Source organism: Ursus americanus, chromosome 2, assembly GCF_024610735.1.
Source record: "Ursus americanus isolate L20-20 chromosome 2, mUrsAme1.1.p, whole genome shotgun sequence".
Classification (NCBI taxonomy): Eukaryota; Metazoa; Chordata; class Mammalia; order Carnivora; family Ursidae; genus Ursus; species Ursus americanus.
In genome coordinates this window covers 73739205-73766709 of record NC_142128.1, presented here as the reverse complement: position 1 = coordinate 73766709, position 27505 = coordinate 73739205, and the positions used below count along the sequence as shown (strand labels likewise).

General features: G+C 39.1%; 1 protein-coding gene and 1 pseudogene across 1 annotated transcript in view; one reads left to right on the top strand and one right to left on the bottom strand.

Moving 5' to 3' along the window:
• CR1 (complement C3b/C4b receptor 1 (Knops blood group)) overlaps positions 1 to 27505 on the bottom strand; it is an 86518-nt gene that overhangs the window by 9182 nt on the left and 49831 nt on the right. Inside the window, 7 exon segments of the mRNA XM_045787784.2 lie at positions 1507 to 1713; positions 3866 to 4042; positions 5160 to 5387; positions 18322 to 18407; positions 23178 to 23277; positions 23903 to 24082; positions 26332 to 26559. Of these exon segments, the coding sequence (XP_045643740.2) occupies positions 1507 to 1713; positions 3866 to 4042; positions 5160 to 5387; positions 18322 to 18407; positions 23178 to 23277; positions 23903 to 24082; positions 26332 to 26559 (1206 nt within the window).
• On the top strand, positions 9333 to 10287 carry LOC123785799 (peroxisome biogenesis factor 2-like; annotated as a pseudogene).

Genomic DNA, 27505 nt, shown 5'->3' with positions numbered 1-27505 from the left:
TATAGCATTTGATCATCTTTTCCTTTCCCATGGATTGATGTCTGTTATTTTATCTGCAAGGTACTTTTATTTTATTTATAATAGCCTTTATTTTATTAACATCTGCTTTGTTCCACTTATTTATAAAAATAATATTTTTGTGTTGGCATAAAGTGATTCATGTATTGTGGCTTTATATTTTGTTTTAATATCTGGTAGAGCTGTTCCTCCAATTATGTGAATTTTCTCCCACAGCCACATCTTCAGAATTCTCTAAAGGCATCCAGTCAGTTCAACAGTGAGATTTTTGCCAAAGAAGTACATATAATTTGACATTAAGGGACTGTCAGATTTATAATTTGGAACTATTATGTGAGTCAGCTTAGTTAACACATTTAAGGAATTAACTATAAAAAATAGATCTTGAACAATCTTAGCATTCAATCATATAACAAAGAGTTAGAAAAATTGTGGAGGGCAGCCTCGTACTAATTTCGCTTAAGGATGATTATACAAATTTTGCTCATCAGCAACTGATGTATACAAGTTTAGGGTTTAGGATTTTCTATCTTATATCACTTTCTAGTTGTTAGCAGAGGGCTACTCTTCTGAGCTCAATGATACATGATTTTTAAAAATTAAGTAATTAATTTTTTAATTTAATATACTGTGTTCTTAGTTTCAGGGGTAGAGTTTAGTGATTCATCAGTTGCATACAACACTCAGTGCTCATTATACCAGGTGCCCTCCCTAATGCCCATCACCCAGTTACCCTATCCCTCTACCCACCTCCCCTCTAGCAACCCTCAGTTTGTTCCCTATAGTTAAGAGTCTCTTATGGTTTGCCTCCCTCTCTGTTTTTAACTCATTTTATTTTTCCTTCCCTTCTCCTCTGTTCATCTGTTTTGTTCTTCAATAAATAAAGAAGATGTGGTATATATATACAATGGAATATTACTCAGCCATCAAAAAGAATAAACTCTTGCCATTTGCAATGACGTGGATAAAACTAGAGGGTAATATGCTAAGAGAAATAAGTGAGTCAGAGAAAGACAGATACCATATGATTTCACTCATACGTGCTTTCTAAATCTGCTCTATCCAGCTGTACCCCCTTAAAATCCTGTAGTCTACATCAGTGAGGGAGACCAGCTATCTTGTCTCTGTACCTTGTAAAGTGCTCCCTCATTTGTGTTGAAATATTCTTGAAGGCCTGCTCTACCACTGATGTGCTCCTGAACTTTAAGGCCCACAGGCTATAAACAAATCATTACTATGCCATGTAATCGACAATAGAGCAATACAGACAAAAAAGGGTTCAGGGGGGTTTCTGAGGAGAGATGAATGGGTTGAGCGGTGTGAGAAGAGCAAGACTTGCCTTACTTTCATTGCTAAGGTCTTTCTGGGAAGAATTAGGAGCTCCTGTTGTGCTCCTTAGCTCTTAGCAGGTGCTATAAACATCACACCACATTCAATGACAGTATAGATGAATGAATGAATAGTAACCATGACTAAGGAAGGACCTACATTTCTTGCAGCTCCATTGACTAGATGTACATATGGCCAGAGGAGGGTTCCATGTGTCATCTGCCTGGCACTGGCTCTGGGGACTGCCTTTCAGTGTATACCCATCTTCACACTCGAAAGTTATATTATCTCCATAGCGATACACTTTTCTCATTTCCAGGTCCTTCCGGATTCCATTCATCGACTCTGGGAGGATACATGTTACCTCTGAAATTAGAAAAATGAGAAGGAAGTTGATATTTTATTATTCATTGTTAGTTGAAACTAACATAATGGAGAGATGTATGACCTTCAACTACTTTGCCTTCAGCAAAGATGAGTCATGTTTTCAGTCAAGAACTCCTGAGACCCGCTCAGCATCTTAGGATTTTAAATTCTCTGACTTTTCATTTCTTGGGTAAAGTAAGGAAATATGGAATGTATTACACATCCACTTTTAATTATTGACACCTCTGCAGCTGTGGAAAGGTTGGGAATTACGATAACCATGCTCTAACTCTGGATCCACTTGTGTCCCACCGTAAGGAAACAGGACTATCACATTAACTCTCTTTAGGTATACAACAGATACCTGTATTCTGCTTCCTGATTATCAAATGCTTGTTTCTGGCTCATTTCTATGCATAAACTAAGAAGCTAGTAAATCATGATTCTAAATTTAAAATGTAAGTTTTCTACTTTCTTTTATCTTATTTAGCTTATTCTTTGTTTTGCTTTCTTTCTCTGCCCAGCTATTGACACCTTCTTCAGCTTCAAGCAAAGCCTGCTTTTTGGTTGTAATTATCCCAACATGAGGCTTAATTATTTTCTTCTGTATAGGAACCAACAAGGTAAAGTGGTATTTTCCAAAGTATGGTCTGTGGTCTTCCTACAGCAGAATATGCTGATTAGTTTGTTAAAAGTAGACCAAACCCCAGCTTAAAATGTCAGAATCAGAGTTCTTAGGAATGGCGCTTGAGATCCTAATCTTAACGGGGTTCCTGGCTGGTTTTGCTAATGCTGAAGACCCACAGTGACCACGATAAAGCATGTTCGAAGAGGACAGTTATTAAGACAAAATGAATTTTACTTGAAAGCAGCCACCAAGAGAATAGAATATTACCCTTTTGTTTTCAGGAGAAGAACCTTCTCAGAGTCTTAATTGGAATACTTAATCTTTGAAGTATTCCCCGAATCTTCCTACTTCTCCATGCAACTAAAGCAAAGAAGGGTAAGCGTTCCTATTTCTGTAGAGATATAGGGACTCCGCAGTTTATGCAGTCCATTCTTGCAAATAAATACAGGAGAGCCACTTAACCATCTCTGTGGAGATTTTCTCTCTACATTTTCTCTCTCTCTAAAATCAGAGGGTGGCTAGCCAAAAAGTCTGACTTTTAGTTTGGGGAGGGCCCTCTGGTCCTATACCCACCAAGGCAGTCATAGGACTAACTGCTCCTTAACATTTGAAACATGGGCATGTCTGAAGTCCCTCCTACCTCATCCCTGCCCTTAGCTTAGTTTTCTAAAAAAGAAAAGAAAACAGACAAAAAGCAAATTGCTAACTTAGAATTGTGCAAAGTCAAAAGAACCACATTTGAAAGGAGACAGAATATAGTGCAGTGTTTAAAAGCATGGGCTAGGCAGTGGCCCGGTGCTGGCACCACCACCCACGAGCTGCACATCATGGACTAGTTACTGGGTCTCTCAATTCCCTCTTCTGTAGAACAGCAAGAATAATCCCACCTCATCAGACTCTTTTGGAGACTAACACAAACAATTTTTATTAAAGGCCTCAGTACCATGCTTAGTCACAGAATATTATTTTTAATTCCATATTTTGTAGTTTTAAAGAATATTGCCAACAAAAGATTTTGAGTGTATGCAAACAGGAGTAAAGGCAGTAATTCCTGGAACTCTTTCTAGGGAAGCGATGAAATGAGCACTTCACCTTTGGTCTCGGAAATTACAGTAAGGACCCATATTCAGTAATTCCAGGAATTAATTGCTCTCGACTTTGCTCCATGCTTCAATTTTCCTCACTGAAAAACTGTGCTTCTAGCCTCTTATTTAAGGTATTTGTGAGGACCACTTGTGACCCTCTGAGGTCCTTCTGAGCTGAGATATATTATTGGTTAAAAGCCTGCAAGTCATTTTAAATTGGTGTTTGATGTCTACTGTATTACTGGAAATTCCAACAGTTCTTCCTACTAATTTGGTAGAGCTGAGACTCCTTGGGTAGCCTCCTTCCCATCTTTTTTTCCCCTGCTTTTCTCCCTCCCTTATTGACACTCATTTCACAATCTTCTCAGAAAGATCTCTCAGCCTTATCAAACTCATACATCAATTTTCCATTAAAAAACCCAGCAGGAATAAGAAACACCTTTGCAATAATGATCAGATTGGCTCCAGGTTCCCTGGTACGTGCAGAATATGAAGGCTCTTCCCACCAACAAGTAGCCTGGGTCACAAGTGTAGTTGACGATCATCCCAGGAAGATAAGGAGACGCATGCCCTTCAATGTAATGCCCATTGTGGATCTTGGGCGGATGTGGGCATCCTAAGAACAAGATCCCCCCCAAACACAAGAAAAGACATTCAATTAAACAAAGAAGTACAAATACACCAACATATCTAATAATGTCTTTGAATATTAGAGACACAGGAAGACCCAAGGCAGGCAAGGTCCCAAGGCACTACTTATCTACCGTTCAGTGGGAAGACTGACTCTTTTAATGTAGACCTTCAGCCTTTAAACAGGATCACCTGTATTCTCCACCTGCAGACGGCATCAGAGGGGAGTACCACCCCGATCTATAAACGACCCCTTCAGTGCGGTCTGTCCTCACTGGCGCACAGAGCTTGTGTGGACAATCACAGCCACGAACGAGCCCCCGATTGTCGGGCACTGTCATTTAATGCCAGACTGATAGGTAAAAGGAAGGAGTTGCCAAGAGCACAGCCTTGAACTCCACTTCTCTAGGGCATCTTGAGTTCCCATTGCCAAAAGTGAGACAAAGGGTCAACAAAATGCAGTCACAGGCTGAGCAGAACACTTAGAAGGAGCAAAAGGAATACAAACCCCTGCATCGGAGTTTCTTTAGTTATTTCCACTGCATCAAATCTGAAGTAAAATACAGCCATCAACATGTGCTTTTTGTTCTGCACACCCATCTGTCCAATAGAAATACAACTTTTTTTTTTAAAGTAGGTTCTATACCCAGGAGGGAGCCTGATGCAGGGCTGAACCCACAACCCTGGGCTGCTCAACTGACTGAGCAGAATTGGCTGCTCAACTGACTGAGTGACCCAGGCGCCCCAAAATACAACTTGGAATAGAGATGGCAGGAGAGAGTGTTTTCTTTGGTGTTTGTTTTTAGTGTTTGAAAATAGTTTGTATAAAGTCTGGGCCTCATTGATTCTCCCCACTCTCTCCCTCCTCCTCTTCTCACTATCCCACACTCCTCACCCCAGTGGGAAGGGCCATGAGAGTACCACCAGTTGGGACGCAGCTTGGCACATCTAGAACCCAGTTATTTGCCCAGCAGGTAATTCTGTGTGTCTGACTTTTATAGGAAAGCCATGTTCCCAAGCAAAAATGACTGTCCCCATAGCAATAGGGAGGTTCTCGCCTAGATATTCTGATCTATATGGGGCATAGGGAAATGTGCACTGACCTGCAGGACCAGGGAGTTCACAGCGGGGGGCAGGGCCGCTCCAAACCCCGTTCCCTTGACCATCACTTGTGCAGAGGATGGTGCTCTCCCCAATGAGGTTGAAGGTCATCCCTCTGGCTGGGTGGTGGTCACACGTGTAAGTAATTTCCTTTCCATAGGGAATGTCTCCCTGAGAAGTTCCAGTGTGATGCCCATTAAGGATAGACGGAGGATTTGGACAAAAGATTTCTAGAAAGAAAGCAAGAGCTTTAGGTTCCATTAGAGTTTCAGTCAAAATGATCATACAACCATGGGGCCCTGAGACTGTGTATTTTTGCCCTGAGAACACAACTAAGGTGGGTGGATTTGAATATGTAAGACTTTTTCAGAGAAGGAACTAACAGAAGTGAGACTGAATTATAGTTATTGCAAAAGTCCAAGACCCTCCAGGTAGCTAAGATTCAATTTGAAAGGTAATTAATTTGTTTTTAAGCAGCTATTGTTTGCCTGCTTGATGTCTAGCATAAAGACAGTCCTTGGTTGACATTGGGGGTACAAGACAGATGAGGTTGGCCCTCAAAGATCTGAAGTTGCAAAGAAATCTTAGTGAATCCTCATTAAACATAGACTATTGTTTTCAGCAGATGTAAATGTTATGTGATGATTTAAGACTAGTACCATCTGTATCAATACCAAATACACAATAGTGTCTTCAGAATACACTGATTCCTATCGGGCTCTTTAAGCCAGATTACGCGGCTCTAGGAGCCTTTTAAAAATTTTTTTCCTTTTGTTTTTTTCTTTCTTCCAAGTGACCGGCTGTGATTTCTTTCTGCTTTTAGTGTATCTGTTTCTAGCAATTCTCTCCCTAAAACTAATTTGATGCTTTGAATCTGATGAATTTAGGAATAGATTCCCAAGCCTGTCAGAATTGTGTGAATAAACAAGCGAAGGCCTTTATACAACGAACAGTGATTGACTTCTCCAATCTGGATTTTATCTGTTTGTGTTTATCTAAAGCTTACTTATATATTTTTTATAATAATATTTTTTTATTATATTATGTTAGTCACCATACAGTACATCCCTGGTTTTTTATGTAAAGTTCCATGATTCATTAGTTGCGTATAACACCCAGTGCACCATGCAATACTTGCCCTCCTTACTTATGTATTTTAATTTCAGATTTATATGTCTCAGGAAGGCAGAGTTTGTTGGATATCTAAATTTTATTCATATTGGATGTTCTTATAAAGTTCCATCACAATCTCATAAGATGTCCAAATAGATTTCTAGCACGATATTTTAACAGAATCCTGATTAAAGAGGCGATTCACAACTGAACAAAGGTGGTTCTGTATATGACATTTCTGCACACCTGTGCTTCAGAAACTAGGTGGACAGTATTTCGGAGGCTGCTGTGGATCCAAGGGAGTTGGAATCCAAGGGAAGGGGGGGGTATTGCCCCACCCACATTTGCTGCAATTGAGGGAAAAGCAGACCTGGAGAGAGCCAAACCTGGTGGACATGCACCAGAGATAGAGAACTCGCAGAGGTCCAGGCAGCCTGAAGGGAGAAGCAGGTGCCCCGCAGGCAGGACAGAGAGGAGTTCGGAGGCAGAGGAGAAGGAGGTTCTTGAGGAGCCAGCTCCCTCTCAGGGCCAGAGACCTCCCTCACAGAGGAGGTAGACAGCGAAAGTGGTGAGTCACTGACTGGACCCATTTCTCCCCAGCTGCAGAGATTTCTGAGAGGGGACCTCTGCAACTGGGGGAGAGAGGAAAGGGAGGGAGAGGCAGACAAGAATAACAAAGGGCATTGACAGAACCTGTTCCCTGGCCATCATCTTTGGGATTTCAGCAGGAGGTCTGCCCTCAGACCTCTGGGAGTACCCCAACTTGAGGATCCCCCCCGTTGGGTTGTGGGCACGCACAAAGCAACAGGTGCTAAACCCACACCTCCCCCAACTCTGCCATCAGCTTCTTCTACACCAGCTTTTTAAAACCAGTGCTCCCCAGTGTAGCCCAGAGCCAATGCAGGTTGAGAAACCAAAAACTAGAGCTATAGCGCCACCTTCTGGAAGTAAAAGGAATGGTTTCTAATTGCAGTAAACAACTAAATAAGGTACGTGCTACTTCAAATGGGATGGCAGAGACACATTTTGTCAAACACTGAAAAACGACAGGATCATCATATGGCAAAGAGGAAAAGGTTATTCTCCAGCCATCTATCTCAGAGGCATGAAATGTTGCAATCTAAATGATAGAGAACTCAGAACAGCTGTTATGAAGAGATTTGGTGAGCTACAAGGAAATTCAGAAAGATAATTAGATGAACTCAGGAATAACATTAATGAACAGAAAGAGTTCTTTACCAAGATGTGTGTGTGTGTGTATATATATATATATATATATATATATATACACACACACACACATATATATATATATGACAATATTACTCAGCCATCAAAAAGAATGAATCGTGCCATTTGCAACCATGTGGATGGAGCTAGAGTGTATTATACTAAATGAAATAAGTCAGAGAAAGACAAATACCATATGATTTCATTCATATGTGAAGTTTAAGAAACAAAACAGATGAACATATGGTATGGGAAATAACAAAAAAAGAGGTAGAGGGAAACAAACCATAAGAGACTGTATTTTAAGATTCTATTTATTTACTTGAAAGAGAGAGTGTGAGATAGCATGAGCTGAGGGAGAGGCAGATGGAGAGGGAGAGACAGACTCCCTGTTGAGGAGGGAGCCCGATATGGGGCTTGATCCCAGGACTCTGGGATCATGACCTGAGCCAAAGGCAGATGCTTAACCAACTGAGCCACCCAGGTGCCCTCATAAGAGACTTTTAGTGATAGAGAACAAACTGAGGGTTGATGGAGGAAGGTGGGTGGGGGATGGGATAGATGGATGATGGGTATGAAGGAGGGCACTTGTTATTTGTGCACTGGGTGCTGTATATAAATGATGAATCATTGAATTCTACTCCTGAAGCCAATATTGCACTGTATGTTAGTTAACTAACTAGAATTTAAATAAAAATTTGAAAAAACGAGTTCTTTATCAAAGAGACTAAAATTAAAAAAAAAAGAACCAGACACAACTAAACCGCTCTTTTATTTATGCACAATAAAGTTTTCTGTTTCTCTAAAACAAACAAACCAACAAACCAGACAGAAATTCTGGAGATGATAAATTCAATGAATCAGATGAAGAATAGATTAGAGAGTTAAGGAAATAGGACAGATCAGATTGAAGAACAGATTAGTGACCTGGAGGATAGAAATTTAGAAATAACTCAGGAGACAGAGCTAAGATTTTTAAAAAGTGATGAAACCCTATGAGAGATATTAGATATGAGAAAAACAAATATAAGAACAATTGGTCTACCAGAAGAAGAAGAGAGGGAGAAGGGAGCAAGAAGTGTCTTTAGCAAAATAGTAGCCGAGAATTTTCCTAACAGGGGAAGGAATTAAACATACAAATCCAAGAAACTAATAGAATACCCTATTTTCTCATTGCAAAAAGACCCTCCCCAAAATATCTTGTAATGAAACTGCCAAAAACCGATGATCAAGAAAGAATCATTAAAGCCACCAAGGGGAAAAGAAAAAAGCAACCTACAAAGGAAGCCCGGTTAGGTTACCAGTGTACTTCTCAGCAGACACTCTATAGAACAGGAACGAGGAACGATAGATTCAAAGTGGTGAAAGAAAACTTGCCGGCCAACAATACGTTCTCTAGCAACGTTAGCCTTCAGCTATGAAGGAGAAAGAAAGGCTTTCCCTGAAAGACAAAAACTGAGGGAGGGTCACCACCACTAGTCCTGCCTTACAAGAAATGTTGAAAGAAGCTCTTCATCTGAAATGAAAAGACATCAATGAGTGACGCAACAACAAGTGAAAGTACACAGTGCTCTAGCAAAGGTGAAAAATAAACAGAAAACCACAACTCTTTGGAATGGTGTGTTAACCAACTAATTATAATATAAAAGCTTACCGAAAAGAGCATTCAATAGAACTGTATCTGTATGATTTCTCAATGAATTCACAGCGTGAAAAGAGGTAACCTAACAACAAAAATAGAAAAGGGGAGGAGTAGGGAGCTGGAAGCTTTATAGGTGAATGAAGATAAGGCGTCATCAGCTCTGAAGCTGGCGAGGTCCGGAAGCCTGGGTAATCCAGGTTCTGTTGGAGAAGCCAAGCTTCCCAGAGAATGTTTCAGAAAAAGTTATGTGGAATGGGGGCGTTTCACAGACTCCTAAGAGACCTCCAGAGAAGACATGGCTTCCCGAGAAAACACAAAGAGGACAAACAAAGTGCTAAGAATAAGTGAGCTGGATGCACTTGAACTTAACAAGGCTCTGGAACAGCTGGTTTGGCCCCAGTTTACTCCGTGCTTTAGCCCTTAGCCCACTTTGAACCACAGGTGAAAGTATTCCTGTGGCTTGTCTTGTGGCGATTCACCGTTTACTCTTAAAATGCCACCGTGGGACAGTGCATTTTGCATATTCAGTACAAAAATGATGTTTCCCCGAAGCCCAGGTACCAGCCGCTGTAGCGAGAAGAGGGCTGCTATCACCTGTTTCGAAACCGCCATTCGGCATCATTTGGGAAAGCCAGGCCGTGCGTGAATATCATGGCTGGACTTTTGAAATTAGGTGGGCTGATTAATTTCCCGATTTTCCTTCAGAGGGGCAAGTTTGCAACTTAGACAGAACGTTCCCTAGGCATTCGTTCTGTATGTTGCAAGCCCTGAAACTAAACGTGAAGCTGCCTTTGAGTGTATGACCAGGGACTTCTCTGGCATGGTTTTGCTGAGTTTCTGATTTTTCTCTCACCACTTATTAAAACCCAGAAGTTGAAAGCTAAGTGATCTTCATGGTGTGTTCCTCTTACTGGTGCTCCTAACAGTGGCAATCCATCAGCCACCAGCAGCAAACAGTGTTCTCTGTGTGGAGAGTGGCCCCTACGGGTCACACCATAGGATGTGAGCGTATCTTCTGTTACTGCTGTATGAAGAGTAGTTTCTTATTTAACGGGTACTTTCCTCGTCCTAAGTGTGGCAAAGACGTACACAGTCTGCAGCCACTGAAACCAGGAATCGAGATGTCAGAAGTGAATGCGCTTTAGAAACTAAGATTGTTTCCTCTGAGGAAAACTGTATTATGTTCAAATCCTTAATATTAGTCATCCTAAGCATACCGTTTAGATGTCTTTTATGAGGGGATGTGCTTCTCAGCCACCGTCTTCTGTTCCTTTCCAAGCATGAGGAAATTCTAATCACCAGAAACCACATGATTCTGAATATATTATGTAAATAATAATGTTTATTTTTCTCTAAATCATTGTATTCAATTCTTAATGTCGAGAATAATGGACAGTTTTTGTCAGACTAATAAAAATGCTCTTTCATTTTGCTAGTTCCTAGAAAGAGGTTAGAGCCTAAAATGATTTTGGAGACTCTGGGAAGAGTGTGTATTTATTTTCAGAGATGGCATTATAATGTCATAATCTGACAATGATGAGACCCTGGTGTTTTGAGCCTTAAGATCTAGTGGCCCCAGTTGTAATTTTAAGCTTTTCTCTAAACCCTATTTTTGAGGGGTTCGGTTGGCTTCATTCTCAGGCAAAGTGATGGCCACCAGCAACTCCAGACTGGTGTTCTGCCGCTTTCTGATCCCCCCGGAGAGAGAGCTTCTTGAGTAATAGTTCCAGCTAAGTCCAGGACCCCATTATCATCAGTCTGCCTGGGATTACACATTTGTGAAGCAGGACAGAAAAGGACTCCTCTTGATTACTAGATGTGTACCGCGTGGGCCCATAGTAGGAGAGCAGGCAGTTCACCCCAGGAAACCCAGGTGCCATTACAAGAATAGTGGATGGCGGACAGCTAAAAACAACAGATCCCTACTGGAGTCTACATTTGCCTTTTTTATATCAAAAGTCTGTACGCATTCTTTAATTTTACCAGTGATCTGATTTGATCAGGACATAAGTAACTGAATGGTTGAGTCAGACTGCAGATTTAAAAGGATTAATAAATCAAGATTTTGTTATACCAACAACAACAACAAAAGATCAGGCGTTATCAACATAAAAAGGACTATTTCCTCTATGACACGTAAGCCACATGGTAAACCCAAAGCAAAAATCTTGAGTCATGAAACATAGAAAATGAGGAGGGTGACCGAATCACCATAGGAAACCACCATTTTGCAAAGATAAACAGAAACAGAGAGAAAAAGAAACAAAGGAGGAACAAGACAGCCAGAAGGCAAATGATACGATGACAGTAATAAGTCCTTATGTAGCAATAGTTACTCGAAATACAAATGGATCAATCCATCAATCACAAGGCACAGAGTAGCTGAATAGATAAGAAATAAGACTAACTATACGCAGCCCACAGGAAATTCATTTCAGCCCTGAAGACACACGTAGACTCAAAGTGAAGGGATGGAGCAGGATATTCTACGCAAGTGGAAATCAAAAGAACGTGGGCATACTCATACTTTGTATAAGACAAAATAGACTTCATGCCAAAAATGATAACAAGAGACAAAGAAGGTCATTATAAAATGATAAAAGGTCAATCTATGTAGAAGATATAATAATCGTAAGTATATACACACCCAACATCGGAGCACTGAATCTATTAGGCAGAAACACAGAGATCTAAAGGGAGAAATAGACAACTATATAGTAATAGTCGGGGACTTCAGTTCCCGTACTGTGAGCAATGGATAGATCAGACAGAAAATTAAAAAGGAAATATTGGAATTGAACCAACTCGTGAACAAACGGACCCGACAGACAGATACAGACTATTCCATCCAACAGCAGCAGAATACACATTCTTCCTGAGTACGCACAAAACATTTTCCAGGATAGATCATATGATAGGCACAAAACAAATCTCAGCAAATCTAAGATGACTGAAATCATACCAACTATTTTTTTCTGACCACAGTAGAAATATTCTTTTTCTAGAAATCTACAACAAGAGGAAAATTGGAAAATCTATGTGGAAACTAAACACTATGTGGAAACTAAATGACCCACTTCTGAACAACCATTGGATCAAAGAAGGAATAAAAAAGGAAATAAAAAAATGATCACAAGACAAATAAAAATGGAAATACAACACACCATATCTTATGAGATGTAGCAAAAGCAGTTTTTTTTTAAGATTTTATTTTTATTTATTTGACAGAGAGAGAGAGAGAGAGCACAAGCAGGGGGAGTGGGAGAGGAAGAAGCAGGCTCCCAGCGGAGCAGGGAGCCCGATGCGGGGCTCGATCCCAGGACCTTGGGATCACGCCCTGAGCCGAAGGCAGATGTTTAATGATGAGCCACACAGGTGCCCCAGCAAAAGCAGTTCTAAGAGGAAAGTTTATAGTGATAAATGCATATATTAAGAAATTGGAAAGTCTCAAATAAACAACCTAACTTTACACTTCAAGGAACCAGAGAAAGAAGAACAGATTAAGTCCAAAGTTATCAGAAGAAAGGAAACAATAAAGATCAGAGTGGAAATAAATGAAGTAGAGAATACAAAAACAATAGACAATATCAACAAAACTAAAAGCTGGTTTTAGGTAAAAATAAACAAAACTAACAAACTTTTAGCCAGACTAACTAAAGACAGGAAGAGAGAGAGGGAGACAGAGGGAAGACTCAAATAAAATTAGAAACAAAAAAGGAGACATTACAAAAGAAATACATAGGACCATAAGACACTATTATGAACAATTATATGCCAACAAATTAGATAACTGAGAAGAAATGGATCAGTTTCTAGAAACATAAAACCTACAAGACAACTCGGGAAGAAATAGAAAAACTAGGGGTGCCTGGGTGGCTCAGCTGGTTAAGCGTCTGCCTTTGGCTCAGGTCATGATCCTGGGGTCCTGGGATTTAGCCCCCTCATTGGACTTCCTGCTCAGCGGGGAGCCTGCTTCTCCCTCTCCCTCTGCCTGCTGCTCCCCCTGCTTGTGCTTTCTCTCTCTCAAATAAATAAATAAATAAATAAATAAAATCTTTAAAAAAATAGAAAATCTGAAGGGACCAATAACTAGCAAAGAGAATGGACTCAGTAATCAAAAACCTCCCAACATAGAAAACTCTAGGGCTGATAGCTTCACTGATGAATTCTACCAAACATTCAATGAAAAATTAATATCAACCCCTCTCAAACTTGTCCAAACAACTGCAGAGATGAGAATATGTCTAAACTCATTCTATGAGTCCAGCATTAGATTACCCTGACACCAATGCCAGATCAGGACACCTCAAGAAAAGTAAACTATAGACCAATATCCCTGATGATATAGAAGCAGAGTTCTGAATAAAATATTAGCAACCCCAATTCAAGAACACATAAAGAGGGAGATTTATCCCTAGGTGCAAGAATGCTTCAACATACACAAATCAATAAATGTAACACGTCACGTTAATAAAATGAAAATTTTAAAATCATATGATCATCTCAATAGATGCAGAAAAGAACATCTGACAAAATACAACATCCTTCATGATAAAAACACTTGGCAGATTGGGTATAGAAGGAACATATCCTAATGTAATAAAGGTCATATGTGACAAACCCATGCCTAACATTGTACTCAATGGAGAAAAATGGAAAGTTTTTTCTCTAAGGTCAGGAACAGGACAAGGGTGCCCACTCTCACCGCTCTTTTTCAATGTGGTACTGGACATCCTTGCTAGAGCAATTAGGCAAGACAATGAAATAAAGGTACACGAACTGGGAAGGAACAAGTAAAAATGTCACTATTTGCAGATGATATGATTCTGTATACTGAAAATCCAAAAGACTCAAACAAAAAACATTTGGAACTAATCAGTGATTTCAATAAAGTTGCAGGATATGAAATCAAGATGCAGTAATCAGTTGCATTTCCTTTTTTTTTAATGATTTTTTATTATATTATGTTAGTCACCATACAGTACATCCCTGGTTTCCAATGTAAAGTTCGATGATTCATTAGTTGCGTATAACACCCAGTGCACCATGCAATACATGCCCTCCTTACTACCCATCACTGGTCTATCCCATTCCCCCACCCTCTCCCCTCTGAAGCCCTCAGTTTGTTTCTCATAGTCCATAGTCTCTCATGTTTCATTCCCCCTTCTGATTACCCCCCCTTTCTTTATCCCTTTCTTCCCCTAGTGATCATCCTAGTTCTTATGTCAGTTGCACTTCTATACACTAAGAATGAAACATCCGGAAAAGAAATCAAGAAAACTTTCCCATTAACAATAACATCAAAAAGAATAAAATACTTAGGAATAAACTTAACCAAGGAAGTGAAAAATCCGTACAATGAGAACTACAAGACCTGGCTGAAAGAAATCAAACAAGACACAAACAAATGGAAAGGCAACCTGTGCTCATGGATTGGAAAAATAAATATTGCAAAAACGTCTATACTACCCAAACCCATCTATAGATTTGATGCAATCCACATCAAAATACCAATGGCATTCTTCATAGAAATAGAAAAAAATAATCTTAAAATTTGTCTGGAACCACCATGTAAACACAAATCAATAAACAAAGACCCAGATTAGCCAAAGCAATTTTGATGAAAAAGAACAAAACTGCAGGTATCATACTTTCTGATTTCAAACTACACTACAAGGCTACAATAATAAAAACAGTATGGTACTGGCACAAACTCGGATACATAGGCCAGTAGAACAGAATAGAGAGCCCAGAATGAAATTTCTGGTTATCCAGCCAGTTAATAGTTGACAAGAGAGCCAAGAGCCCCACTCACAAAAATTCACTCCAAATGGATCAAAGGCCTAAATATAAGACCTGATACCATAAGACTCCCAGAAGAAAGTGAAGAGAAGAGTGTCCTTGACATTGGTCTTGGCAATGACTTTTTGGATATGACACTAAAATCACAAACAACAAAAGCAAAATCAACAAATGGGACTACAAGAAACCTGAAACCTTTTGCACAGCAAAAGAGAAAATTAGCAAAATGAAGGGGCAACCTATAGGATGGGAGAACATTTTACAAGCAATGTATCAGATAAGTGGTTAATCTCCAATACATACAAAGGACTCATACAACTCAATAACAAAACCCAAGCCATCTGATTTAAAAAGGGCAAGGGTACACTTATCTTGCTGAGCACTGAGTAATGTATAGAACTGTTGCATCATCATATTGCACACCTGAAACTGATATAACTCTGTATGTTAATTATACTTCAATAAAAAAATGGGCGAAAAACCCTAAATACAATTTTTTCCTAAGTTGACATAGAAATGGCCAACAGGTACATGAAAAGATGCTCAACATCACCAGCTATCAGGGAGGTGTAAATCAACACTACAATGAGGTGTCACTTCATGCCCAGTGGAATGGCCATCAGCAAGAAGACAAGTGTTAACAAGCTGGTGAGGATGTGGAAAAAGAGAACTCCTGTACACAGTTGCTACAGCTACAATGGAAAACAGTACTGAGGGTCCTAAAAAAATTAAAAATAGGACTCCCATATGATCCAGTTACCCATATAATTCCACTCCTGGGTATTTATCCAAAGAAAATTAAAACATTAACTCAAAAACATATGGGGTGCCTGGGTGGCTCAGTTGGTTAAGTGTCTGCCTTCGGCTCAGTTCATAATCGTGGAGTCCTGGGATCAAGCCCTGCATCAGATGCCCTGCTCTGTGGGGAGTTGCTTCTCCCTCTCTCTCTGCTCCTCGTCTGCTCATGCTTTCACTTGCACTCCCTCTCTCTCTCAAATGAATAAACAAAACCCCCAAAACATATATGCATCCCATTTCTTTGCAGCATTATTTGCAATAGCCAAGATTTGGAAACAACCTGTGTCCAACAATAGATGAAAGGATAAAGAAGATGTGGTGTCTACATACAATGGAATATTATTCAGCCACAAGAAAGGAGGACATCCTGCTATTTGCTACAACATGGAGAGACCTCGAGCACCTTATGCTAAGTGACATAAGTCAGAGAGAGAAAGACAAGTACTACACAGCATCACTTACATGTGGCATGTAAAAAAAAAAGCCAAACTTGTAAAAACAGAGAACAAAATGGTGATTACCAGGGGTTAGGTTGTGGGGGGACAGGGCAGATGCTGTTTAATAGGACAAACTTCCAATGTTTGGTAAAGAAACCCTTAGAGAGATCATGCATAGCACAGCGCATATATACAATGTTGTAGGATGAGCACCAAATGTACTAAGAGACCAGAACTTAATTATTCTAACTACTAAAAAGAAGGGATAATTATGTTAAAGTGACAGAAGTGCTAATTATCACTACAATGGCATCATATTACAATGTATGATAGTAACAAATTAACATGTCGTACACTTTAAACTTACACAACTCTATATGTCAAGTATATTTCAAAAAAAGAAAAAGGGAGGAAAATATAAAAGATAAGGCATGAGAAATGAAATATTCGCAGATTCAGAGGTAAATGAATACTATGTTCTATCATCACATAATGATTTTTAAATACTCATACAAGTGTCTACATACATGTTTGCATACATGTATATGGATAACCAGTACCCACTCCGTTAAATGTTTATTGACCTATAAATATAGATGTGGAAACGTTTTTCATGAAAGATATCCCCTAGAAAATTGATATAGTAAATTGATAATATCTTCCTAATTTGAGTTTTTTTCAGAGAATTTTAAATTTTAAATTTTTGGCAGGTAAAGGAGGCACTTTGTATATAGCTCATCCATTTCTTTGAATCTTTTTTTTTTTTAAAGATTTTATTTATTTATTCGACAGAGATAGAGACAGCCAGCGAGAGAGGGAACACAAGCAGGGGGAGTGGGAGAGGAAGAAGCAGGCTCATAGCAGAAGAGCCTGATGTGGGGCTCGATCCCAGATCGCCGGGATCATGCCCTGAGCCGAAGGCAGATGCTTAACCGCTGTGCCACCCAGGCGCCCCCATTTCTTTGAATCTTTAAAAGCCAAGGTTATTTTCTTTTTATGAATACTTGTGAATATAATGAACACATTTCTTAGGGAAAATTTATAAAATACAGACAAGCAACAAGAAGAACATGATGGTCCAAAAAGAACTATTTTTAACAACTTAATGTATATTGTTTCAGATATGTATGTGTGCATATGCTCCCATAGCTGTGGATATATTTTCTACAGTATCGTATTTGGGGCTGAATAATATTCAGGCATGTAGATATATAAATATACTATCTGTTTCCACTGGGGTGAGGCATCTCAATCTCTAATGCTCATGGTATACTTTTTGCCTTTCTTCAAAACTTATCATACTTATTTCTTCCATTAGCTGTTTTCCAATCATGCTGAACATTTAGATTTTTAACATTTTCCACCGTCCTAAATATTGTTGCATTGAATGCCTGTGAACCAAAATCATGGGAAAATTCCATGATTATTTTCTTTGGATAAATTCTGGGAAATAGAATTACTAGGTGAAAGGGCATTTACATTAAGGCCTTTGTATATATTGCTCATAAGCCTTCCAGAAGTTGGTGCCCACTTTCACTGTCATCAATTCTGTGTGTGATTCTGATTTCTTCACAGCCTTAATATTTTACCAATTTGCAATCCGTCATTCATCCATGCTCCTCAGAGTTTTGGGAGTTCACCTTACAGCATCCCACTGAAAAGATGCAGGGTCAACTAGTCAAGAACAAATGCAACCAGGGCATGAACCTGGAAGAATTTAAAGAAAGGATAAAGTGCAAGATGACCAGAGGCTTGGGGCAATCACTAAGATTTATGAGATCTTATTTCATAAGGGAGTAATCTACTTCTTGCGCTTATAATGTGCTCTTAAGAGGTGGCAGAGACAAATTTTATTTTCTTCACTGTCTTTTCAATTTAGTCACGAGGAAAATCTTTACCCTGGAAAGTATTTCCTATCAAAGTAGGAAAGGAGGGCAATTTTACCTGAGTTCAGATCCACAGTTCCAGATAAATAACCTCCTAAAATAAAGAAACACCTGGAGGACTATGCAGCATAGGACTTCAATTTGCGAATATCTGAAAGACTATTCTCTGCAAGATGGAAGGGATTTCCTCTTTGTAACACGGGGCAGATTTGCATGGAACAGAGGGAATTATGGGAAAAAACCCACTTCAACTCACCCTCACATGTAGGTGTTTCCTTATCCCAAGTGACAGTACTGCCCAAGAGGAGACAAGCTGCAAAAGCAGAGCCAATGAGTCGATACCTAGAAGCAAAGAATGGAAAATTATACTCTACACTTATTTTCTACTTGAGTCACCAGGAGAAAAAAAATTGCTGGTATAGGTTACAAATTACAGGAAGATTAAAACATAGGAGATGTCAAGGAAGAAACTCATCTCCATCTGCAAACTGGTCCTTTACTTCTAATGACAAGTTTACATTCTTACTGCTTTCATCCATGTTTATTGCTAGTCCTTCACCACTGAATGCAATAATGCCTTTCTTCATCAAGGGACATTTTGTAATTGTCATTAGGGAAACTCAAGAGCTATTCTATCCATGTGTACTTCCATCCGGGAAATGAGAAGCTCCTTGATTAACAGGGAAGATGTCTTATTGAAATATTTACATTCTCTAGCACCTTGCCTAGAGACTTTCAACCACATGGTACTCAAAAAATATCTGTTGAGTGAAGGATAGGATGATGGCTTTGCTAAGCTGACTCAAATGTAGAAGGTGGGGGCCCTTACCTATTGTGCCATAAAATCATTCAAAGTAGGTCACATAGATTGGAACATTTCATCATCACTTATTTTTTATTTATTAGGTATATATACTATTACTGTAAGAAATGTCACAAAGGATATTCAACTAAGCTATCTACACATTCCATGTAGAGTAGGGTTAAACTTGATTAAGTAAAAGGTAAGGGGTATAATGCAATGTCATATAATAGTGAGTAGTTACTGCAACAGCTAAGAACTTTGCTTCTTGATTACCCAAGACATGTGACCATTTGTAGGGAAGTCTACTGGTATCTCCAGTAACTACTTTCCTCTTTCTCATTAGTGATGGAACCCTGTATTTTTAACTGGCCCATTGGCCACCTTCATTAAAGTTTCCCTACAGTTGTGTATATCCATGTGACTAAGTTCTGCAGGGATGCATCTACAGGGATGCACCTAGAGTGTCTTGTGAAACTTCTGGAAAGTGTCTTTAAAGGAATGGGTGTTCATTCCTTTCATTGTTTCTCTTTGCGGGCTGGAGTTGGACCATGTGATGACATGGAGTCTCAAACGGAAGGATCTCAGGTTTATGTGGATCGTGGAACCACCTGTTAGCCCTGGATTTGTACATTTTATTGTTTTCTTGAAGGACTGCCCCTGCGTCGTAACCTGAGAGAGAAGTAAACTATTATCTTGTGTAAGCCTCTGTTATTTTGTTTGTTTGTTCTGTCTTTTACAGCTTAATCTAATCCTAATTTATATACCAAGTCTTCCAAAAACAGTGATATAAAGGTGACGGGAACTACGTGGGTAGAGCAATGACAGTGAATACTTTTGTAGGCACGTTGAGTCACCTTTATATTTAGGTAGTGATTGAGTTCTACTTATTGTTACTTGTTTTTTTATTGGGTATGTTGTAAAATCTTTTCAAATGTGCCAACAAATATTTACTCTTCAAAATTTCTCCAAAGAAAATTTGAGAAGCACTAATGTATTTCCTTCTGCCTTTCTTCTATCATACATTTAACAGTTGTCTTACGAGCACAGGACCATGGGTGTCCCCTGACTTTTGACTATAGAGTTGCTCTTAATGTGTTCACTATGACAAAGTTAGAGAACTGGAATAAAAAGTGTGAGGCAGGTTCCAGTCTATGTATGGCTGTAAAAAACAGGGAATATTTTCGAATGTATTATGAGACACTAATATGCTCCAGTAGCAATTATGTTGTCATTTTTCCTGACTTGATTTTCCATCTCTCTGAAATTCTTTTAATCAAGCCTACTCCTTAGCTTCCCTGAACATTAGAAATTCGGGTGGCCATGAAGCTAAACCACTGATCAAGAAAAGCCCAGAGATTCCCTTCCCTATAAGCAATATACACACTGTGCAGAAGCATGCTGAGACAGACATTAAAAAGGCTATTACATAAGGTCAGCGATGGGGAAATGTAAGGGCTGGAATGTGGTGCTACTTCTATCCTTCCTATTTGTTCATGGACTTTGAACTAGTTTGGAGTAGAGGAAATCTATGGAGATATTCAATAGGCTGCAAATAATTAAAAGTAGCTCCCAGATATGATTCTACAGCATATTTAATTGTGTGTTAAACTTTGTATCTTACAGAGAATGTAAACTTTCTCTCTAGGAACCATTTATAAAAGTTGTAACATATCACTCCTCAGAGTGTATCCCAATAAATTTGCACATGGGAAAAATCAAAATTTTATACACTCTCATTATAATACAATAACACTAGCAATTAATAACCACAGAATAAATACAAAGTTCAAAGGTTTGGATCTTGGTCAAAGACAAAAGTAAAACAGCTATTGAGGATTACCTATAGGATAAGAGTAACACATGATAAGTGAGTCATGTGCTCCACACTTCAAAGTGTTTGACATAGACTCACCTACTTAATCTTTAACATGATGCGTTGAAGTGAATATTATGCCTAGCCCCCATTTTACAAAAAAGAAAACAGAGTTTAACAGATCTGTCCAAATTCACATGACAGATATTGAGGTTAGAGTTTGAATGCCAATTGGCTTCAACAGCCTGTAGAGATAAATCTGACATTATTCAGTGCCTTCATTATAAGTGCTGATGCAAATATTACTCTTTGAAAATTTCTGGGATGCCAAAACTGTCCTTAGAGAAATCCTTAATACTTTTGTTATTTGACAAGAAAAATTTCAGGGACACTTGAGTGGCTCAGTCAGTTTAACATTTGGCTTTGGCTCAAGTCATGATCTCAGGGTCTTGGGATGAGGCCCCATGTCTGGCTCTGTGCTGGGTGGGGAGTCTGCTTGTTCCTCTGTCCCCAAACTCTTTCTCTATCTCTCAAATAAATAAATAAATAAATAAATAAATAAAGTAAAATCTTTAAAAAAGGAAAAAAGAAAAATTTTAAATAAATGAACCCAACATTTTACTTTAGATGTTTTAAGGACTATAAATATGAACATATAAAGGAAGCTGATCTGAGGAATTAATAAAATAAATCAATAAGTACGAAAAAGTGAATAGAAATGATAAGTAAATCTAAGAGCAGTTTCTTTAAAGTGGCTGATTAAAACAAACAAAACTTGGCCAATTGTAACTTCACAAAATAAATCTACAGATACATATAAATGAGAAAATAGTTATCATCATAGATATTGAGGAAACTTTATAAAGTACAATTATAAAATACTTTCTAAAAATATTATGTCCTCTCTATCCCAATGAAATTGAAACCATCCGTGAGATGTGTCATTTTGTAGGAAAAATATAACTTATCAAGATGTACTTAGAAATAGAACAGCAGATAAACCCTATCTGTCTGAGTCTCTGTTTTCAGTCTGTTTGGATACACACCTAGGATTGGAATTGCTGGGTAACATGGTAATTCCATGGTAACTTTGGAATCACCAAACTGTTTCCCACAGTGGCCGCACCAGTTCACATGCCCACTAACAATCCCACTAGCAACCACAAGGGTTCCATCTTCTCCACATCCTCCCCACACTTTTATTTTTCATTAAAACACACACACACACACACACACACACACACACACACACACACACACACACAAAACATTATTAGAGCCATCCTATAAAGCGTGAAGTGAGTTTGATGTGTGTTTCTCTAATGGCTAATAATACGTAGTATCTGTTCATGTGTTTCCTGGACATTTGCATATCCTTTTTGGAGAAATGTCTATTCCAATCCTTTGCCCATTTTTTTCAATTGCATTGTAAGTGTTTCTGTTGTTGAGTTGCAGGACTTCTTTATATAATCTGTATATGAAACCCTTGTTAGAGAAACGATTTACAAATATTCTCTGCCATTCTGTGGGCTCTCTTTTACCTGTCTTGATAGTGTCATTGATGTTGACTGGGGCTACAGTCATTTGAAGGACTGATGAACTAAGAAATCAGAAGTCCTTGTTGGGGGCAGGAGGGCAGTGATGAGGACAGAATCGATGCTTTCCAGATATGGCATAATGCTTGTGTACAATTTAACCAGCTCTCCTTTCTAAGGGCAACTGAGCTCAACAGACATCTGGGTTACATGTGAATTTTCAGATAAGAATCCTAGAAGAATTCATAGCAAAATATTAATTATGATGAGTGGTAGAATGCTGGGCGGTGAATTTTTTGATCTTTATGTTATTCATGGCTTCCAAATATGTCTAATGGATATATGTTTACTTTTCTAATCCAATTAAATTCTTTTTTCTCTGAATTTACTGTAACAAGTGAAAGTTAATACACATTCCTTAATTGCTCCCTCTACATCAAGCCAATGGTTTCTAGCATGGTTCCCTGTGCCAAGGAAGGGTTGAGGGCAAGAACTCCATGAATGTTCCCGCTCAGTGTATGTGTTAATACTCACATTTCCCAGAGCTACTACATTAAGACTTCCCCTCCAACCCCTACTTCAAGGTCCTCCAACTCAGCTATAGTACTTGCTGATCTTAGTTAAGAATATTGCATGCATGGTTCGGCTAGCATTTCTCCCTTTACTCATTTAGCAGGCTGGTCCTTTTTATCCAGTGAATATCTTACCAGGTTTCATGTATATTATCTTCAGCAGGAACCTGGTGCCCTCCCCTCATTGAAATATGAATATAGAATGCTGCTTCTTTTTTATATTCCTTTGGTCATATGCCAGTGTTTAAGCTACCATCTCTATCCAGAAGTCCTTGTTGCTAACTTTTTGAAGTGCGGGTGATAGTCTAGTTTGCCTGTGTCAGACTAGGTCAGAGATAGCACTGTTGTTCTGGAACTCATATCCTAGGGATAGTGCTCTCAACTCACCCTTCATTACAAGAATAATGAATTGTTGATCCAAACTGGGTATCTGTGTTTATATGCACCATGCCATTGAAGGGTTCTGGTGGAGCTCCACATGATTTTCCTGTGGGAAAAAAGCAGAACTTGGGGCTGGGTGTACAGTTCAATTTACCTTTGTTTTTAAGATTCAGCCTGGAGTGTAGCATACCGAACAGCCTATACACTTCTGATTGCTCCACAGAACTGACCACTTTGAGGAAATTCACCATACGAGCGCAGAATCGAGCAACTACAGAGCACTGCTTTTTAAAAGACTACTCCTGAATCTCCCAATAAAAGTCAAGAATGGATAAAGAATTGTTTTCTCGTCCCACAGCCTAAATCAAAGGCCTCGAAATTTGGGATTTCCCCTCCATCTGGGTTAGCCAACCACCGTTCACTGTGACCTACATAATTTTTTTTTGGTGTCCCTATTTCATTCATTTCCGGGTTTTAGCCATCAAAGTTCAACACCAGTGAATGGAAATTTCCCCTGGGATTCCTTTTGTGGGAGACATTCCTGTGACATGAATATCGAGTCAAGGTACAGAGACTCCAGGCAATAAGAAAGGCTGCCTGAGAAAGTCTACCCTTCATTTAAATGCCTTGGGCAAACCTCGATGTCTTGCCTACAAAATTTGAGCAAATTAAATTGGATCCCACAGATGCTTTGACATACATGAATTAGCTCCCAGGATGGCGTTACTCACGTCTACAGATACCTTCGGCACTCGACCAGACCAAGTTTTCTAAGCAGGTGATAGAAAACATATCCTCAAAATACCCAGGGGAACATTCATAATTCAACGATGTCCCAATTGGAAACTCAGACTCATCAGTCAGGGATGTAGGCTTGGCAAACGGAAACTCTTCTGGGGCTTTACAGTAACCTGGAGAGTAAAACCACAGGAATACCACGGTGAGCAGAGTGATTCCCACCCTACTTCCTCTTCTTTCCAATGAAGCTGGTAGATAGGCTCAGAGAAACAGAGACTTACAATAATGGCAAAAGGTTTTCTTCCCCTTCAAGTTACCTTAGGAGGGTGCTTCCCAACAGCTTCTACTCATCAGGAAATATTTTACTACTTGGAAGTCTATTCATCTTTCTGGTCTTTCTGCTCTTGTTTCACCAAAGCAAGGATTTTAGCTAATGGTTTCTTACCTCAGCCCTATCAGACTGCCTCTGTGTAGGGTTAACCATTCATATCCTCATTTCTTGGTGTTAATATATTCATGTATATCAACACATATTTTATCTTCTCTCTCCATTTACTCCTCTGTACCTCATTCTCAGGGTGCCCACCATAAGCAGCCTCTCTGGCTCTAAATAGCAGTCACTAATTGTAGTGGGTTGAATGATGTTCCCCCCAAAAGTACATCCATCCAGGACTGCACCATGGTAACTTACTTGGAATAAGGGTCTTCTCAGCTATAATTAAGGTAACACTTTCAAGATGAGATCAGATTTTTGAAAGGCATTTAAAAATGGTTTACTTCCTTGATATTTAAAATCGATTGATATTTATAATGCTACTGCTTTTGGCATATATATATATATATATATATATATATATATATATATATACACACACACACACACACACACACACATATATATTTCCTTTTCTTTCTGTGGGTTGCTTTTGCTTAATGTTTTAATGTTTTATAAGGAGCTTTCAATAGTCTGATTGGGAGAAAAAAATTTCTAAGGAAAAAAGAAAAAAAAAAAGATAAGATCATCCCGGATTACCAGGGTGGGCCCTAAATCCAATAAAGGGTGTTGTCCCTAAGAGAAAGGACAGGGACATTTGAGACACAGAGGCACAGGGGAGAAGCCCACATGAAGTCAGAGACAAGGACTGGAATGATGTGTCTACAAGCCAAGGAATGCCAGGAGCCATCAGAAGCCAAGAGAGGCAAAGAAGGATTCTCCTCTAGAGACATAGGAAGGAGTACATCCCTGCCAACACCTTGACTTCAGACTTCGGGCCCCGGATCTGTGAAAGAATACATTTCTGTTGTTTTAAGCCATCTAGTTAGTGGCAATTTGTATGGCAGCCCTAGGAAACTACTCACCACTCTTCTCTTTCTGATGCTAAGCCAGATATTTAAGAACAAAGAGAAAACAGACTAAACCATTGAGCCGCTTTGTCTTAGCAGCTATGTCTTGTTAATGAGAGGGTAGATTGCGTGCTGCATATTTTGAGTAGAGTCTGTACTCAACTATCTCCTTTTTGGAGGAGACTGCTTCTATTTGCCCATTCAATATGTGTGGCTGGTGGCCTAGGCAACTTCGTTTAAAGAAATCTCACTGGATTCTAATATAACCATCCAGCTGGAAGGGGAGGGGCATCAAAGAAAGGTTAAATGCCTTTCATCATGTGTTGTCTTTTCTCATTGGCTTGCTTTTCTCTCTCATGTGGTATTACAAGTGTGGCACCTCATCCCCAGTGTACTCCCGCTTCCGTCTTGGGAAGGCCTACGGTCAGGCCTCAAGAACCAGGTAACCGCCAGTTCTTAGGAAGAAACAGCCTCCTCTTTTTGTACTCTTCCTTGAGCTGATCTTTCCTTGCTTCTAACTCTCAGAATAGAAAAGTTCAAGGACAAAGATTAAGGTGCAGCCTAGAAGCCAGGTGACAAATGGGCATACTTTGAGTCAAGGTCTTAAGCTACCAAGGTTGAGTCTTTTTGGTTACTTAGCCTATTCAGCATAGGACTAGCTAAAGCCTTAGCTAAATAATATCCATGTTGCCAGTTTGATCCTTTACATACCCATGAACTTGCAGGGAGTGTGTATCAGTTATCCTGGCATCGGTTAGTGTTCATAGTTAGTTGTTCTCATGTCCTCTCCAAAGACTATATTTCTTCTTGATTTACACATGGTGCTCACTACCTTCCCCTCATCCTTTCCCCTCTCCTCTTACCCCACTGTGTTCATCACTGCACCAGCAAGAAGAGTTATTCACATCTTACTATTCAAACACAGCTTGGCACATCTGGACTCATGTTTTAGCTATGGCATGCAACTCTGACACTTCGCTTATGACAATGCATCCACAAGCAAACACCATAATCTTATAGAAATATGAAGGATCGTAGCTGGATGTTCTGAATCCATTTGGGGTACATGGGTACTAACCAGCAGGACCAGCGAGTTCACAGCGGGGGGCAGGGCCGCTCCAAATCCCATTCCCTTGACCATCACTTGTGCAGAGGATGGTGCTCTCCCCAATGAGGTTGAAGGTCATCCCTCTGTCTGGGTGGTGGTCACATGTGTAAGTAATTTCCTTTCCATAGGGAATGTCTCCCTGAGAAGTTCCAGTATGGTGCCCATTAAGGATAGATGGAGGATTTGGACAAAAGATTTCTGGAAAAAACACAAGTGCTGTAAGTTGCATTACAACGTTAACATTTTAATCTGAGTTGATTCCACAATTATGGGATGATGTGACTGTGTTACCAATTAAAAAATTAACTCTCAGAAAGAGTATAAACCACAAAATAAATATATTAGTCTCTGTTGAGACGCTTCTAAGTGAAATGACACTGAAATCAAAGCCCAGAAGGGACTTAATCATCCTGAACTCTTTGGAGAGTTAAGACTTCTGGATAATTGAGAGCTCATTCTTTTAAAATAGACAAAAATCTTCTTAACCCCACTGAGAAGAAAATCATCCATTGAATAAGAAAATTATCTATTAATTCAACAGGAATTCTTTGAGGACCTACTCTGTATCAAATACAATTTTAAGTACAAGATAGAGAAAATATTTTTTGAACTCAAGGATCTTCACACCAGAGAAATCTTTCAAAATATATTATACATTTTCTATTTGTCTATCACTGATTTAATCTTTTCTTGATGACTTGAGGCTGTTATGCTCAAAAACACAATGGACGGTTATAGTAGTGCCATGACAATGAGTGAAACAAACCAATGGTCCTACGCAGGACCAGAAGATGCAGAAATGTCATGACTTTTGAGATATTTACTGGTTTTTATAGTTTTTTTTCCTCATTGAAGACATAACATTTCTTTTGAGTGTAGCTATCTGGAGAAACTCTTTCCCTTCTGATTTGATTTGTATTTGGGAAGAGGATACCAGCAGCTTGAAAGAATTATGAATAAACTGATCAAAAGGTGGAGTAGCTTAACCAATGTTTACACTCTAGTAATTGATTTTTGGTATATCTGGGTTCATGGGAGTATTCTTTTTTCTTTCATGCTTCTTAACTATATTCCAGGAAAGTAAAGATTTTCAAATAGCTGACTTCCAGATATGAAGGATAAAATTATCAAGTTTCATGATATA